At 34.5% G+C, this 19,185-nt stretch overlaps 2 protein-coding genes across 2 annotated transcripts; one reads left to right on the top strand and one right to left on the bottom strand.

Annotated features, from left to right (window-relative positions):
* Nucleotides 1-12,815: 12,815 nt before the first annotated feature.
* LOC119085495 (copper metallothionein 2-like) lies at nt 12,816-13,780 on the bottom strand. Its single transcript, XM_037195914.1, has 2 exons — nt 13,627-13,780; nt 12,816-13,561 (listed from the first exon to the last, which is right to left on the bottom strand). Exons 1-2 carry the CDS (start codon nt 13,669-13,671, stop codon nt 12,917-12,919), a joined length of 690 nt encoding a protein of 229 aa, XP_037051809.1. The 5' UTR covers nt 13,672-13,780; the 3' UTR covers nt 12,816-12,916.
* A 3,101-nt stretch (nt 13,781-16,881) lies between these two features.
* On the top strand, nt 16,882-18,700 carry LOC119085485. Its single transcript, XM_037195904.1, has 2 exons — nt 16,882-17,102; nt 17,158-18,700. Exon 2 carries the CDS (start codon nt 17,483-17,485, stop codon nt 18,491-18,493), a length of 1,011 nt encoding a protein of 336 aa, XP_037051799.1. The 5' UTR covers nt 16,882-17,102; nt 17,158-17,482; the 3' UTR covers nt 18,494-18,700.
* Nucleotides 18,701-19,185: the final 485 nt, after the last annotated feature.

Raw genomic sequence — 19,185 nt, 5'->3', positions numbered from 1 at the left:
ATAAATTCGAAACTAGATCTGAGTCTAAACAACTAAATAACTTATGATCTGGAGTCTAGAAAAGTTGCTTACGATCTATCGCTTTTGGTGTACCCAAATACTTCACAAGTAACAGATAATCGTTTCCTTGTATCCAACGAATTGTCTACAGTTTCTGTTAAAGGTGAACATCCGACTTGATTTCTGATATGTTGATTTGTTGCTGTTTTTGCGAAGGTCAATTGTGTCTAGTCACCAACAGACTGGCCAGTCCACCTGATCACGCGTATCGGCGACTTACAATCGTAATACAACAGTCTGCCAAATCAAGAAACATTCCGTATTTCACCTTGTTCCGAGATCCGTGTATCAAAATAATTTAAAATGCGCTCCTTACTAACTCTGTCGGTAGATGCGTCAGGGAGAATAAAAAAATAACCTCAGTAACTGACAGTGCTCATTTAACAACCTTGTCTGATCACGGCTCCGTCTGATCCATAAGTGTGAAACATATCATAATTGAACTAACTCCGTGAAAAAGGCTTAACTGTATTTTTGACGAAGTGTACGCTGATGACACGGCGTTATTCAATGAATTGTATCAATATGCGTGTCAGCAGTATACGTTGTAGTGTTTTTTTCCCATCGCAGTAAGGATAAAATTGGAATCTGCTCCATTTCGTCGCCACGGTTTGACCTAAATCAACAAGCACACATCATTGATCGCGACATCAGATGCGAAAACAACGACCAGAATCACAGACAAGAGGTATTCTGACGAAAAGACATAAACAAATATGCATACCGAAAAAATAGCGAAAAATACGAGTGAAAGTTCGGCTCTAGAAACTGGTCAGTTACATGGATGGATTGTTTTTTTGTGCAGAGGCTGCTACGGGAAGAGTGTAATAGAATTTTTTTAGAGGAATTCAAGTTAGACAAAGAAAGCCTAAAAGTGTACTCGAACTGATCCTTGGCTAAGACATAATATAATAACCAACATATTTACAATTAAAACTTTTGTTTAAGAATGTGACGAATTAAATTCCAACCATGTTACGTTCTTTCCCACGTGTAAATTGCTAACGCTTGGACTTATGTTGATGGTCTTTCCGGTCGATATCATATGTGTCTGAGGTCTCGTAATCCCTTATACAGAACAAGAACCAGAACAGTTGAAGAACTGAATGAGTAAAACTTTAAAATCTCAAGTCTAATATCTAAAGTTATGTAACAGCTGAGTACACAAATTAGCGTTGATATTAAAATAGCGTATAATACGATTGATATAACTCTTAAATTTGGTCCTCAACTCTAAGTCACATCTGCTTGTAAATTCTCTTCCGTAACCAGCATGACCTAATTTTTAACAGACTGTCGTCTGAGAGAAGTGCTGAAAAGCTTGCGGGAACTAATATGATGTTTTATGCACTCATAACACAGAGATGTCAGTGTGAGAAGGAGCATTTTATAGGCTTAAGAACTTCAAATAGGTTTGCAGTTCAATGAAATAAATAACAGTGGGGCAAGTTTGTAAGTACAGGTATCTAACATTTTATTATTGATTATAAGCTTCACTAAACGGACGCTCAGTTCCGCGCCATACGCTTTCAGTCGCTCAATCATAGTACTTTAATGAGCATCAAGTACGAGAAAATGTAAATGAAAGTACAGAAGTGACATATCAAATGCAACGGTAAAAAACTCGCAGCGACACGAAAGCGAGACGTATGCCGTATTGCATTTACGAGCATGTTGAACAAGTGGACATATAAAATACATTAGGCGTACCCACGTTGAACGTATCAATCATTCCAAGATCAGTGAGATTACACATTAACGATGGTTTAATTCTCTTACAACTTAGTTTCCTGAATCAATTAACATTTGCTATGTTGACCCAATCTCACCGAAAAGTCTTACTAACAGTATCGCACGACAGAGCGAAAGTTTACTGTATTCCAATTAACAAAAATTTTAATGAGCTTTTATAAAGCAGCGAAATATTGCAAAAGCAAGGCACGTATTGTCGAACAGGAAAAATCTGTCTCACAAAATATCGCTCGTACAGCGTTTCTTTATGATAATATGTAAATAAATATCACGATAAAATTCCACAAATTTGGTAAACATGTGCTGCACACAGACGTTTAGCACATAAAATTATGTTGTTTCGAGCGGGAAGTGTTGATTTTATGTTTGCGTTTAAGCACTTCGTGATAGAGTAACAGAATATTTCGAAACTTGCTGGAATTATTATCACAATTTCCTGAGTTTTACACCAAATACTGTTTGCGGATACAGAATTCATGTGTAAATGAAAACAGATTTCTATTTGTAATTTCGTTCCCACTTGTGTCAGTCCTTTTCCAAAAATTATTTAGCATTAGCACATTTATCGACGTGTTCATCTATATAAAATGTCGCCAAAACAGTCATGGGTTAACTGTCCATCATCTAGAGTTACATGTCTGTGTTTAATGGCTGTGTAAGGATTTGTACACAACTAAGTTGAGGTGGACCGGATTTGTTCGAAGAAAGTTTATAGTGCTAGGAATGGAAGACCTTCAAAATTATCGATAATATCAATCGAAAGAAATTATCGGTAATCGATTAATCATATCGTTTAGATAATTTAATAATTATCGATAATATTCAATATATCGAAATTCGATAATTATCAAAAATATCGATATTTTGATATTTATCTGAAAATTTAATGATAATATAACCGGGCAGTTCCACGCTCAGTGAGAACTTACAAAAATGTATCCGTAACACTTTTTGTTTGTTACCGGTATTTTACAGAAAGTAGTACGGTTTTTGGTTGATAACGTATTTGGTGTCATAAATCCTTGTTTTTAATGTAACACAGCGCACAAAGCGCTATTTGTATACCAATAATGCACTTTAGTAGCGTTGTGTTCGAAAACTTTTGCCTATCTGTATGGTATTTTGGATTTTTTTACTGATGAAACGTTCGGAACGTGATATTTTTAGTTATTTTATACTTATTTTACAATCAAATTTAAGTTAATACGTGATTAAAATGAAGTTTGCACTTATTCTTATTTTAAATCAACTAATGATTCACATTTTGTTACGATACCATAAGAAACACCTTTGCCGTCGATGACTGCATACCAATTTTACAAATTTTTCATAATACTTTATATTTTTTTTGTCTTAATATGAATATGAAGATTCATCTTTATTTATCATTTAGAAACAGTTTTTAAATCATTTCCAATGTTTAAAATATCTTTATTTTGTATTGAAAAATTGCCATGCACGAAAATGTTACAAAAGAACATGCCACCGATTTATCGGAATATATCGATAAATATTAGAATTTCGGACCGAAATATCGATATATCGAATTATCGATATCTTGATATCTTGATCAAAATATCAATAATTTTCTATTATCGATATCTTTTTGATAATTTTCGATAAAAAAAGTCGATAATTATCGATAATTGATAATTATCGATAATCACTATCATTTAGCCTAATAGTGACCACAGATAAAGTTTCACATTTCACATATTTCAATTTAATTCATCATATATTCCATACATAGTGCAGGCAATAAGTTTCACATGACAAGTTGACAGTGTTCAGTGTGGAATGAACTGGCGTGAGACCTTTGTATGGAGCCGCTGTAATACAGCGGCTGTATACCACGGTTAAATAACGGATAGAAATTTTATCAACAAGGTAAGAGTGGTTCTTTCTCTTCTTTTGAAAACCATTAAACACGACGATGAAATTTCTGCCATTTACTATTCGAATGCAATTGCTCTTTAAAGAAGTCTCTCTCTCTCCAATTTCTCAGGGTAAGTGTCCTCTTACTAAATTCTGTGTGGCAGCACTTTAAATGACCGAATTTTATCTTCCTTCCGAACATCCAACACAATATTGAAAAAAGGACCTAACATTCGGTGGATGTTATTAACAATTTCATAGTCTTAAAGTGATTGATTTTCGCATTATCCGTTGTGTCTTGTAAATTAATTACTGATGATTGATTTTTCCAACATTATGCTGCCACAGATCTCTCTCATGTTCCCAAAAAAAACCGAGTTTGTAAACACAACATTATTCATCTAATTATTAAACTCTACATTCAACTTGTGCAAGATGAATCGCGAGATTCAGATCGATTTTTACGTCGTCTTATGAAATATTTATGCAATATCTCAAATTTAATAAGCAATCTCGTTTCCATCCTTTCGTTCGTTCCTTTACTGAAATATCGTATACGTGTGTAACGTAATATAGACGAGATATAGACGAATATACTCACAATTGATTGATGACGTAGTAAGTATTTTGCAATTAAATAAGTGTTGAATACAGGCATTTGCTTGACCCCAATTCCAGAACGGCTAAATACATTGTAATAAAATGGAAAATTGATTTAGTGTACGCTTCTTTTTGTAGAATTTTTTGCAAAAATCAGATATGAGCCCGCTTAACAAACACCCCAAAAAAATTCAATGAAACCATAAGAACGACGCGACGTAGGTAATTTTAGTACTAGGAAAATCCTCGTTTTCTTTCGTCAATACAACGCCGCTAGATCCAAGAAACACTCAACACACACAAGTTTGTTGACATGACATTGTTTTTTGTTAACACGTCAGAAGCATTATTATAAGCATTGAATGGAGTCATTTGAAAACTCGGTTCTCGAATTGAACCTCGTCGAGCTCTGTCGAGCTTATTACGATTTTTTTAAGATTTTTTGGGGTCACAACTGTCGAGTTCATTTTTTTTGCTACCCTAACTGACACATTTCATTTACAATTCAAAATCCAATGAATTTCCTCTCCCGCATTCTGCACAAATAAACTGACTTTATGTTAAATCCGTGCGGATATCCAAATGAAAATAATCGATATCATTTAAAAGACATTTGATTCAACCGTAAACCGTAATATTTTCCTTTACGCCACCGCATACGAAAGCACAAAAACAACCGAAATTTCATCACTTCAAAAACAGCGCACATATAACTTTTGTGGTCTCATTTCATTCCGGAAGCATGTTAAAAAAAAGGAAGAAGATGAGGCACAACATACATAAAAGGCATTTCATATAAAAATTCGATTCAATTTGTTGAAACGCATAAAAAACCCATTGACCGGAAATTTATTGGCCGCCCTTATGTTCAATGGCAAAAATTCTACGTGATTGACAAAAAAAAGTGTAATAAATTATATGTTCCGAGCATACCCATTCCAAATCCACCGCAACAAAAAAAAAAAGTTGAATCAAATAAAATGGAATAAATTGATAATTTTCAGGATATTGTTTTAATGATTTGCATACTGAAATTAGATTCGTTCAGTTTGTTTGGTTTCCATTTTATTTTATTTTTTGTATGGCGCTGTAATGCGACTATAATGTACTGTCCACTAAGAGGATATTATGTGTATTTTATGCGCTCATTACGAATGCTAAACAGGGTCGCTTTACTGTGTAAATAATCACCATTTAAAGCAAATTTTCAGTTCGGTTTCATTTTGAATTCTTAATGGAAAAAGTTTTTTTTTTGTGAATTTCAAGCCATTTTCACAATTTACAAACATTTAAAGTAGATCAGGTGGAAGAGCAGTTGCTTCTTTAAATGACTGTTGCTGATTGCTACTCACTACTTTATCTCTCGCGGCACTGGCTTATTATTTGAAATTAAATTCAACGAAAAATACGAAAACTTTAATTTTTGAAAGCTTCTGACACTTTTCAGAGTTTGAAGAACTTAGAATAACTTTGTTCGCTACATTTTCAAACACTTTTAAAATAAACTAAGTCGGATGCTGGAAGTAATTAATTAATTCGGGACAATTTATGAGACTCGCGAACTCACTTGTGTGTTTTAAGTAACTCGCTTGGACACTGTTATTTTGACTCGTGTAAAGACACTCTACACTTGTCAAAATTACTGTTTTCCAAGCTTGTTGCTTAAATACACACACGTGAGCTCGACTCGTATCGCAAAATTGAACCTCCAATGAATGACTTCCGCAGCATCCAACGTAATCTACTATTTCACAGTCACAAACATTGATGGAAAGTGAACTTTACATGCTACATGCGTCGAAAATCGTACTTTTTCACTTCTTTTGACGTCTTCATCATGTAAAATCCATTACATAACTCGGGATAAAAATGAAAAGTCTTGTTTCCGTGTGTTTATTGAACTCGGCTACGCCTCGGATCAACAAAATTCACACGAAAACTTTTCATCTTTTTATCCCTGTTTATCATGTTACTTAAATACTCATGATTTAATTACGATACAACACTAAATACTTCTCTAATAAATGTGCTAGAAGGAGAGGCTGTTACCGCACAAGAAGCAGACGTTCGATAGATTAATTTTCGCCGTAAAGAAAGGGCAACATTTTCTCAAAATTTGTGATAAACCCAAACTAAAAAGCTAATAACTAACGGGTAATTGCAGTCGATTACAGCAATTTCCAAACCAATAGAGATACAGAAGATACGTAATGCAGTTATACTATTGTTGTTGGGTTTTCAGCTTGACCCGATCGATAACATGAATTTTTTGGACCAATTTTTGTAACGAATGCACTTTCCAGTCTTAAACTGCCTGCTAACATCATTGCTCACCCAAAATAGCCGTGTAATATAGAGAGTAGGTCAAAAAATAAGTCCAATTTCAGTCAGTTAATTCTAAAAACTCCTTAAAGGATTATCTGCATCATTGATATTGTGGACAGTAGTAAAACTAATCCACCAGAATCACAAGATGGCATCGTCTTGTCTCTCATCCAAGCAATTCATTGCTGGAAATATCAAATAACATCAATTTTATGTTTGTGTGTAATGTATCGAATTGAGTCGACACTTAAAAACCCTTGACATTTTCGTGTAATTTGGGTGGAACGTTTTTCCAACAACATCTGAGTGGATAAATCCGCAATTTGATAAATTACAAAACATTCAACATTGCAACATCTGAAACTGATATTCCGTTTGAATTTAAAAAAATGAAAAAAGATTGATTTTCGTTCTAGCATATTAAAACTTGCTAATTCTTTTATGTAACTCAACTCTATTATAAATGTATACTTGTTCGCGGTCGTTGCATTTTTCTTTCTTCCCTTTATTTCTCTTTTTTTTTGCATATGTGTCATTATTTCATTTGCAGCAGCCATTTATGTGTGCATTTCTTTTGAAAAAAAATAGTTCGACATAATAGCACTTGAGTACGACACAACGACCCATAATGAAATGAGATTTTTTTTCTCGCAAATTTTTTAAGAGAGAACTTTCAACTGAATGAATAAATGAATAATGAAGTTATGCAAAGAAAATGCAACATTTTCCGAGAAAATTTTCGTAGAGCAAGAATAAATTTATAACATTTTCCAACATTATCTGGCATCCACTTATTCAATACCTACTTGCCATTTTCTTGATAGCGTTGTGCTCGTTGTGCTGCAGAGTGAAAATATACTTACTCCTTTTAGATGATCACATTGTACCTTTACATGATGTGTGTCTTAGACATTTTTTACAGTTCATATTTCGTAAAAGTAAGAACATAAACAGACAACATTTATGTTATGACGATGTTGAGGACGCGCACAAGTTGAAATTCTTTCATGAATAAAGGATATGGATCTACTATACGTTATGAGGTTATCCAAAAACTGTATTGACGTTGCTTTTAAATAATTGGTTTTGTTTAATTGGATTGGAAAAGTTCAGGAATCCACATTATACACCCGTTTTACAAATACTAAAATAAAATCAGCAAAGATTATCAATATTCATTACTGAGCTGCTATATTCGATCGATTACGAATTGTCCCGTTTTATAAAAGCACCTAGCAGTAGCTTATTCCGTAGCAGCTTATTGATGAATCTCTTTCGCTGTGTTGACCACAGCCCTGCTACTAGCATGAACATGAGAAATATTCGGAGGCTAACGCTATCTTAATAGGCGTTGCATTTCTTTCGTAAAGACAGGAGTCACGATTTGTTAGTGTGAATAAAAACCCACACACATGCAATAGTACACGCATACATCTTTGAGATTTGGAGGCTATTTTGACGTTGATAGAATGAGTGCTCGAGCTAGCTAGTAGCAGTGCTATGCTTAGACTTAAAATTTTAATTTTTCTTATGTTTTTGACAGAACTTAGAATTAACTTTGTTCGTACAGGGGACGGGACGCCCGTGAAATTTAGACATGAATTTACTGGAGTTGTTTCTCGCCTGTTTCTCAACTAACTATGCAAAAATGTACGGAACATTTGGAAAATGAGAGATAAATATGAGCAATTATTTGTGAATGGCCTCTTACCGTGACGACAGCTACTAATAACATTCATGTGAAAAAATTCTGAATAAATATATATATGCAATTGTCTGTATTCTGTACCACTTTAATTACCTCACAGTTGCCATTTCCGGTTTTTTCGTAAGCATGGGAGAATTTGAAAATTTTCGATTCTATCCATCCAAGCTGAATACACACGAGCAAATGTAAATCTGCTTCGATAAAACTTTTCTTTGTTTTAATGTCACTTTCGAAGTTTATCGAAAGTATTGCAAAGACAAGTTTGATCTAACAGACTTTTAATTGTTCGTTGTAATCGCACATTAATCGGAATAATATTTAATCTGTAAGTTAGGTCTACGACATATTTCCAAGATATTTTGAAGACGCGATAAGTCTTACTATTGAATATCGATAGCAATGATAGAAAAAAGTATGGATTTTGTCGAAACCGATTACATTCCCATTATAACCGTCACTTCTATATGGAAAGAACCGCATATTTTTGTAGCTATGAATGTTGAATGCAAAATAAATAGTAGATCGAGGCATGTTATAACATACCTACCTACATTTTTTTCCACATTAAATTCGTTTATAGGACAAAGAATTATCATATACTCGTTACTTAATGCTGATTCATCCTTTTTCATTTTAATTTTGTATCTCAAGTACGGCTTAAGATGCAAATAGCGTCGTCGTTCAAAACCGTACACTCATCAAAATGAAGACATTTCATTTTTAATTAAATCTTTTCGTTCCAACCCTCCAGTACCCTACAACGGATTTACTCGCAAGATGAAAAGATAAAGAAGATAACATTACCTCATCATATTTGTTTGAGAGTCAAACGGAACGCGTATTAATATACTACACTATACGAAACCGTCAACCAGAAAATAATATGATCAATCATAATTACAGTTCTGTAAGAGGAAACTTTGCCAGACAGTATGTCGTCCTGTCACAGTGTTTTCATCATTTTGATGCGGAAAGAAAACAAAATTTTCAGTCGAGTCGGATTAGTTTTTGCGAGAACGTTGACCTAATCATATAGGAATCGACAGTTCACTGAGCATTTTGGAAGCGAGCATTTTATAATTAACAGGAAAGTTACGTCGTGTCTTTGTAGCAACCATAATAATGCTTCATTGATTATCGTGAAGTTTATTGAGCGGCGAAAGTATATTCAAGCGCTGCAAGGTAATTATCATATATCACATGAATCACTAGACAGTTCGTTGGCCAGGAGTAGATTACAGTGTGTTCAGTGAACATTGTTCATCTTTAATGAAGTTGCCAGTCGATTAAGTTCTTTCCAGTCTATGATATTTTGGCGTAAAATTTGAATTCACTAAGAGATTTTAAAATTTTGTGCCAAAATATCATAACCTCGAAACACTTTGTTGACTGGAAACATCGATGACTATTAGAGTCAAATATGTTGCTGACTACAACAATAATCCTGTATATCCAAAAGTGCAGATGCACAATTTATTCGTCCACTTAAGTTTCGCACAGTCTGAAGAATTTGTTACTATCGAAAAGTTGTAACTATCGAGAACTCGTACCAAAGCAACTGTTAGAAGATAGTTTTGTACAGTCCTTTAAATAAAAATATAAAATGCTATGCGCCCTGAATGACTGATGCCTGTAGTACTAAGAGTTTGCAATGTGATCACAATTGTTTTTCTTTATATTGGTCAAACACATCATAATTTACTCATTTATTCGTTCAACTGCTGATTCGTCTTCCGGAAGGATCCTACATGATTTCGTAACACAATGCCAACACTCCTATAACATAGATATGCTGGAACAGTAAATATTTGCATCAATTAATAAAACAAACATTTGTAATTTGCATTTATATCCCATAAAGTAGATAATTCTGTAGAGAGTTCCATTCGGCAATTCAATGGTAAAATTAAAGTAAAAAGAGAACAGAATTTGTACCATACAAAATACACATCGTACATATACTACGTGAATATCCATAAATGAATACGAGAACAGGATAATTTCCAAAACACTTTTGACGAGAATGACTAAACCGCTGTTCAAATGTACACACATGTATACGACTTATTCCATGATGGAACGCTGTAGAGTTAAATCATTTCATACCGTGACATTGTGACAGCTACAAAAAAGCTTCGCTTTTCTCCATGCAAAGCTGTTTATCTCGGCAATATGGTTTCGGTACAAACAACCGACCGTTTGCTTTGCACAAGTGTGGTGCTAAAATTTTCTGATAGTTAGACTACATCAGGCTAGAAAATAAAAAAAAATCTGCGATTTGCCGTACGTTTGGAGTGGAGTGACGAGACGAAACGTGGACAACCGTCTCTGGTGTTTTCACCACATTTTAACGCGTTTAAGGTTGATGATATTCAGGACCCGTTTGGCCCAATGGACACTAGGGCGATGGAGGGCAATGAAAGGCTTTTACAAATTTTCTTCATACAACACCTGATGGACATTTTCGAGTCAGTTCGGCCCTGAATCATAGTTCGTGTGGAAATTTGTCTATTGTTTCTTTCAGCTCTTTCAAAATTGATGCATTAAAATGTATAATTTCACACATCTTCGGCATCCATTGAAAATTTCTACCTATTCCAATCTCGACTCGAGACTTTTTAAAATTGTGGGATACGTTTTCTTTAGCTTTTTCCAGCTTGTAAAATACAATTTGCGTCTTTGTCAAATATGTGAGGACATTCTGCTACCTGTAGCGGACCAAACACTGAAAATTACATTGATACATGGAACACGCATGCAATAAGCCAGATAATATTTATTGTACCAATGAATTAAATTATTTTTTAGCGTGTTACAGCATTTAAATTAGAATGTTGATTGATTAAAAAAGAGGAAAAAAAAATCAACGAAAATACAATGAACAAAGTTGGGCTTTCAAAATGTATTACCATTTCTCTATACATAGTAGAGTAATCTGTAAAATTCGTTTTCATTAATTGCAATTCATTGAAAATAATCAAATCAAATTCACAAACAAATTAAATGCAAATCGGACCTATACTATTCTGTGCCTATAATTGCTGAGCAGGTTTCAATAAGTCCAGTTGCTCGGTGTGTTCTACATGCTTATCAACATCAACGAGACTAAAGGTAACATTATAATGTACACCCAATGTAGCAGTTAAAGCAAACGGATCAAAATGATGCTAAATCAGTGTATCCAAGCCATATGTTTCTTAGATGGTACTGCAAATTGTATGTTAAATTTTATAAAAAAGCGAAACACATTGAAATTTGAAAAATTTTCTTAATTCAGATTTAGAGTTGCACAGTAGGTAGGAGATAATGGGAGCGTTGCTGAACCATGTGAGCCATGATGATTTTGTGAGATAAATCATTGACTTGACCTAAAGATTGGTATATTGCATAACCAAAAACCAAAAGCAATAGTAGATTATTCACCTCTGTCCACATGTTTATTTAGACACTTGGGGAGTTGTTGCATGAGCCGAAGGCGAATGTTATAACCCCAAGTGTCTAAATAAATATTTGGACAGAGGAGAATACGCTATTTTATCTACCGACGGCGAAATAATAGCACTTTTTCACTGCTATTATTTCACCTAGGTAGATAATAGTTTTTTACATAACTAGGGATAAAAAGATGAAAAGTACAGTTTTCGTGTGAATTTTGTTGATCCGAGGCGAAGCCGAGACTTTTCATTTTTATCCCGAGTTATGTAATGGATTTTACATGCTGAGGGCGTCGAAAGTAGTGCTTGAAAAAATACGGTTTTCGACGCATGTAGCTTGTAAAGTAATTTTAAATTCCGCCTAAAATTTCTTAGTAGAAATATTTAGTGATATTTCGCATTAGGTGTTACCTGCGTGGAGAATTGATAGCAAAAAAAAAATCGTGAGATTTTCAAATGTTTTTAGAATTTTAGATGAAACAATGCAGAGATCTACGATAATTTCGTTTCCAATAGGAAAGTCATTCACTCAAAAATTCTTGTCGAATGGTTTTTTCGATAAAGCATATTGAAAAATGTAGATTATAACGGCAATGGTACTTTAAATAACTTCTCCGCTAAATGTTTTGAGAAAAAATTTCATTAAAACGCTGACATTAAACGTGAGACTTAAATTTCTTGGCTCTGACGAAAGAACATGGAAAAAATATTTTTTTTTACCTTTTGAGACTTAATTAAGTCGAATAATAATTTATTCCGAAAAATCGAGAGTAGACTTTTTAAGCGCAAAATGACTCAACGGGATGACTCGTATCGGAAGTCAAAAAATTTTCTGAACGGATAATTGTTGATTTATGCATATTCGAAAAACAAACACCAATTTTTGAACAAAAAGTGTCCACATCATCAATTCAATATACACTGAATGAGCTTAATCACAGGTAAAATAAAAGGCCCTTGTGTCAGGCGCACGAAGTTATTTGTATCAATATCGATGAAAATCAAAACATTAGTATATTTAGAACATAAGAAGCGCGAGATAAAGCCATCACACTCTCAAATTCACCAAAAAACATTTTATTTAACAAAGAAAATTCGATAAATAAGTTCGAAAAAAAACTTCGAAAAATCTATTTGATTTAAGTGATCATACTCAGTGGAATTAGCTATTCCTAGACTGAAACGATGCTACAATTGCTCGTAATTGAGCCAGTGCACGATCAATTGCACTTGAATTTACTGAAGCGGAATTTTGTTTTTGGCATCCACAGGTTTTAGCTCCTGGTCTTGTACCGCATGCACATTTGTCACCACATGTGCATTCTGGTTTTGGTGCAGGCTGTTGCTGTCCACATTGACACGTCCCCTTACAATTGCAGTCGGCTGATGGTCCGTTAGCACCGCAGCTACAGTTGCTTCCGCATCCACAACTCAGAGCGGCAACTGGTTTTGGCTCAGGTTTTTGTTGTCCACATTGGCATGTACCTTTACAAGTGCAGTCAGCCGACGGTCCGTTAGCTCCGCAGCTACATGTTCTTCCGCATCCACACGTTGGAGGGGCAATTGGTGTTGGTGCAGGCTTTTGCTGTCCACATTGACATGGCTTGTTACATGTACAGTCAGCCGATGGCCCGTTAGCACCGCAGCTACATTTACTTCCACATCCACACGTTGGAGGGGCAATTACCTGCGATTGGGAATCAGGAGCGACAATTGGTTGTGATTGGACATCGGCTATGATGGCTGGTTCTGTGCGTGGTCTTTGTGCGTTGCCTCCACCATATGGAGCTGCGACATTATGACTCACCTAAAAGGTATGCTAAATGTAGCTCTAGTGTTCTGTGAACAAGGTAGGAAATATGTTTCTAGTACCTGCATGAGAACAGCCAACGCAAATAAGATTATTGCGAACTTCATTTTGATAATCTTTTTTTTTGTTTTTCTTTATTATTATAAGTTTGTATTCGACAGTGTCTATCCACAAAATGATTACTTTCAGTTATCTACATCGAGAAATAAAGGAACGTGCTATTCGTAAGTAAATACAAGTATTTTTTTCGTGAAATTCAGAACAGACATCTCCAAAATTTTATTTGAACAGATTGCACAAACAAAGGAATGAGTTGAGAAAAAATAAAATTTTAAGTGGAAACTTGGAAGGTCGTTTTTCTTGCGTAGTAATTTTTAACACGAGATGTATCATACACACAAAGAACAACAATACCCAAAGTTTGGATCGATTATGTCGAACTTCACGTAATGCTTGATAAAACTAAATGCATCGACCATAGCTCTTCTTACTTGTGTGTGCAGTTGATTTACAAAAGTAGTTATTTATGACATCGAGTGCAAAATGCTATATTATGCACTTACGTATAATTATAGCGCGAGTCCGCAGGTCATTTGTTACAATACACATCGTGTGCCTAATCAAACACTTTGCACCTTCCTTTTATGAAACAGTGACATCTAAAGTTCGCAGCTTTCGAACATTGTGAGGCTGAGTTGCATAAATGTACTTACGATCCAACAGTTTCAATCCAAATAATTCTATTCGTTCTACATAACGTAATTGTATGAAACGGTAACGTCGATATCGCACGTGGAATGAGTTGGATTGAAATCGTTGCATCTAACATTCCACGAGTGTAATCAGTCTAATTTGCAACAAAGACTCTGGAGAATAAAAAAGGCAAAAATTATTAATTTACCCCACTGTAAATATGAGCGCAATGAATCTTTGCATCGCACTTGTTATTTTATTTGTAAGAATTATGGAGTCGTAACTCACAAGCCATAATTGTATGATCTGCTCCTCTATCCAATCATAGTTTTTTTTGCGTGTACAGACACAGATCGAGTTTTATTTAAATGTCATTATGAAAATTGTTGATCTATAAACAAAATTTAAATTTTGGGTGTTTTGCTTTATAATGATTGACTCAGGGGTTTTTACCAACATTTGCATCTATATTTTACACGATTTTCAACAGCTGACAATTAAAGCCTCACGCATCTAATGCTCAAAACAAACGAGGCATTGAAAACGTATTTTGGTCCTAGTTTTCATTGACAGATGCAGCAGTCGCGATTTTGAATAGAAAAAGTTCTAACTTCATTTGACAGTTTAGAAAATTTCGTCATGAAAAATAGGACCAAAACACGTTTTCAATGCCTCGTTTGTTTTAAGCATAAGAGACTTGAAATTGGTTGTATTTAAGTGGGAAAATTACAAAAATTTGTTTTGCGATAATTGCTTGCTCCTAAATTGAATCCCAGGCTTTTATGAAATCCTAACTGCTCACTAATATTTCTATACTGCAAACAAACAAACATCGAACACAATGAATGATTCCTCATTTTTAGAATCAGAATTTAACACTTTCTATAAGGTCTCTGTTTTCTATATGTAATCTGTAATCTCCTGCCAGAGATTATAAAGGCTGGTAAATTTAGTTTATTGTCATCATTTATTATTGTCTCTTTATATAAATTTCTCGATTCGAATTTTCGACGACACTACCCAACAGAATATTGAATCGATTTTAGAAGTTTTTGAAGTATGTTTTTTATCAGAAAACTATTTTTCCCATGGTGTGCCCAAAATTTGTATCAATATTACGAAATCAATTGTTGAAGTCTCGGAACAACTGGACACCGCTTTTCTTCATCTTATTTTTTGGACAAGCCTATTATTGAGAATTTTTTTTTATTGAATTTACCAAAATTTACCGAAAATAAAAGTCTTAATATAGTATCAATCTCGATCATCATCTTGTATCGTCAGACACCAATAATATTTGAGAAATATAAAATTAGCTAATTGCAGGGCACACAATTTACCAAAATTTACTGAAACTTACCGAAATCTACCGAAAATTTACCGAAATCTACCGAAAATTTACCGAAATAAATCGATGTTTAGATAAATTCGGTAAATGTTCGGTAAAAATTGAAAAATTTGAATTAAGTGATTTCGAATCGAAACATTCCCATAAGATCCATATATCCACAATCCACACACTTATAGGTTACACTATACAACACTAAACTTTTTGTATTGCCAATTCTAGTTTAACAAAACAAACATTTGAGAACAAAAAGCGATTGCATCAATCAGAACAACAAGGACATAATTAAGGACTAATCAAAATTTGAAAGGATTTTTTGTAATGACAAGAGGTCTGCCGATTTTTGAGGCTTTTTTTCGAATTTGAGGATTTATATCAGAAAATTTGGTAAATGATTTTTTGAGCGGCATATGATATTTGTACGTTTATCCGTCCCTCGTCGTACGATGAATTTATGCATTTCAATTTAATTCTAATTTAAAATTGAAAATATTTAATATTTGTAAATCGCTGTATAAAAATAGTCGATTGTTATTTTCTACTCGTAATCTTGGGTACTTCGTACGGGCTTTTGTAATTGCGCTATGCGCAATTTTCAAGATGAACACTTTCAGTAAATTTGCATATTTCGTTCTTTGGAAAGGTAGGCAATAATTGCAAGTACTCAATAGGGTAACGGACGCAGAAGAGGGTTGGCGACGTATTAGGGTTACGGGCATACTAGGGCTACGGGACGTATTATAGCTACGGACGAAATAGAATTACGGGTTGTACGGGGCTTAGTCGTAGCAAACGCTCCGACTGTTCTGACGGCTTGTTTTCTATTACCCTGCTAGGTGCATTGACTGGTTGCAATCCCTAGATTGGTGAAAGAACTGCCTCACAACGTCACAGATTAATTCAAAATGGGCCAATCGAAATATTTTGAATTTGTGCAGTAAATACTCTATCAGATTCAAGCAGAACCTGCAACCTCGGACTGTCATCCTCCCTTATCGAAAAAATGGGGAAAAAATATTCCGCCGTGTACACGCATGCGCTTCAACTGCAACAGACAGTATGTACAAGAAAAACCAATTTCATCGAAAACAAAAAGTCTGAATAGATCATTGTCAATGTCGTTTGAGATGTCAAATGAGCTGCCATTTTCACAAAGCTAACCAAAATGTTACAAAAATTTATATGTAGCTGTCATTGTTTGAGGTTAGCTTTGTGAAATTGACAACTCATTTGACACTATTTTGAGAGAAGAACAGCTATTTGACACTGATCTAATGGTACCATGAATATTAAAAGTGTCACGGTCGGCTAGTCAAATGTATCGAAAAGTATCAATGATAAATTTAAAGTGAAAATTTACAGCTAGTTTAGTTCAAAGATTAAAGGATGGCTAATAGTTTTTCCAACAAGTCTGCAACGATGAATGACCTGCCGAACGAGCTTCTGACATTCATTTTTGAACATCTCAATATCAAGGACGTAATACGATGCAATTTGGTACGTTTTTTTAAAAAGATAATCGATCCATCAGATAAAATGTCCCGTCTTCCAGGTATGCAAGCGTTTTAAGTTACTTTGTCAAGACGTTAGAATACCTGAGCTGATAATAAGTAATAAAATTGAAAATATCAAGGACTACTGGTTCTACACAAAAAAAACAATTCAACCATCAGGATGCTATCGAAGCGACAACATTCAATTTATACCGGTCGATCTTCAGATTGGACAAGTTTAGACGACTCTACTTCGAGGGATGTCAGTCAAAATACGTTCAACTGAGAGTAAATGATTTCACGCAGCTCCAACAATTGAGAATTGATGTTAAAGATGTGGTGAGCGTAAAACATGAAATTCACATCGATCTACCAAATTTAAAGATGCTCGAAATTGATAGGGATTCGTCCGATCCTTCATGTTGTACATTCGTTATTACATCACCCAAACTGGAAATGTTGAGTTGCTTTGATTTTAATGATATTCACTTAACTTACTGGAATACCATTACTCATTTGGAAACGAAATTGTATACCGAAAAATTTCATGCACTGAAAAATTTACAATTCCTCCAAGTTGATTATGGTTTCCCCATAGAGATCATTCGGCCAAAAATTTTCTCAATATTTCCGAAACTGGAAACGTTTGCATGTTCTCCAAACGTCTGTAGAACATCATATAAAAACTTGATCAAAGAGAAACATCGCCTCCAGCGGCCTGGACTGAGAATATATTTTCAATCTGTTGAACTGGATGACATAAAAAAAATCCGCGAATATAAACAAACCGTCGATGAGTTTGTGTTCCAGATCAAGAATTACAATAAGCTAGCTGAAATTGCTGCATGTTATTTCGCAGTTAGTTACAATGAACTGATGGATTTAATGGGAAACAAAATACCTGATGACTTTTACAAGAAATATTTCAACGCTCGACATATCACTGTTGCAACAAAAGTGGAGAATCCAGAACATCTGTTCGGATTTCTTAAAAACTTTGACTATTTGACCATCCTATACTTGTGTAGTGACTCATTGGATCAAACTTTTTTCAATGGTCTGGTCGTGTTGGATCAGTTGACCGAACTGATAATAAACAATTCAAAATCGATTTTCAACTTCGATTTTATTTTAAAGTTAAAAGGCTTGAAAAATTTTAGAACAAACACAGATTCTCCGAAACATTTCGATTTGATGCTTGCATTATTCAAACATTTGAAGTATTTCTGTTCTATAAAGTTCGTTTTCGAGGAAAGAAATTTACTCATAACCAAAAATAAAGCAACAAACGACTACAAAATCGTATCTTTCGCTTACGAAAAGAATGAACTTGATTTTAATGGACTGATTCGTGAGGTGGACGCACTAAGACGTCAACATATTGATCAAGATTAAGACAAATTACGTACGGATTAGATAGATGAAACCAAGGGTCTGTATGAAATTCATTTTGGCTTACTTCTCCGAGAACAGTAACGTAGTACGGATGCAAAGTGACAATGAAAATGTGCGGGAAAATGTGAGAATCCCATGTATTTAAAAATGTAACGTGAGAAATGATTATCGAGAAAACGCTTCCATGGAAACGACAAATACGACGAATGATCATTTACGAGAGAAAATAGCTGGTTGACCACATCGAACCAACGAAAAAGTCGACAAACGTCTAGAACTCGATAACTCGACTCGACTAAAAAGAAATCGTCTGATATGGCAGACGATGAGAAAAATGTCTCAGGAAAATATTTTGTTTGTCTAGTGTTGAAATACACTACAAACAAAACGTTGTTCCTAACTTATGCTAAGAGGCTTTTTTAGCGAACGAGAGGTTTCCAGCAAGAGCCGGAGGCCTAAAATATACCGTCCACAACAAATACGTAAATAACTATTTCATGGTATTTCATGCGAAAATCCTTATTTTGTCAATTATGAAGCAGTGGTGAAAATGGCGTTTTGTTGCTACTCTGAGAGGCGCCATTTTAGGTGAGAAAATAATCATTTTCTCCCCTAAAATGGCGGGTCCAGCCATATTGGGTAAGAAAATAATCATTTTCTCACCTAAAATAGCTGGTTATTTTATTTTCTTC

This window comes from Bradysia coprophila, chromosome X, assembly GCF_014529535.1.
Source record: "Bradysia coprophila strain Holo2 chromosome X, BU_Bcop_v1, whole genome shotgun sequence".
Taxonomy (NCBI): Eukaryota; Metazoa; Arthropoda; class Insecta; order Diptera; family Sciaridae; genus Bradysia; species Bradysia coprophila.
The sequence above is the reverse complement of the archived record's forward strand: the minus strand, read 5'-3'. Positions and strand labels throughout refer to the sequence as shown.

Excerpts from the sequence above, each read along its gene's own strand:
- LOC119085485 (XM_037195904.1), top strand. The coding sequence starts at position 17,483 with ATGCTCGAAATTGATAGGGATTCGTCCGATCCTTCATGTTGTACATTC.
- LOC119085495 (XM_037195914.1), bottom strand. The coding sequence starts at position 13,671 with ATGAAGTTCGCAATAATCTTATTTGCGTTGGCTGTTCTCATGCAG. Across the intron at positions 13,562-13,626 it reads CGTTGGCTGTTCTCATGCAG|GTGAGTCATAATGTCGCAGC; the intron begins GTACTAGAAACA and ends CATACCTTTTAG.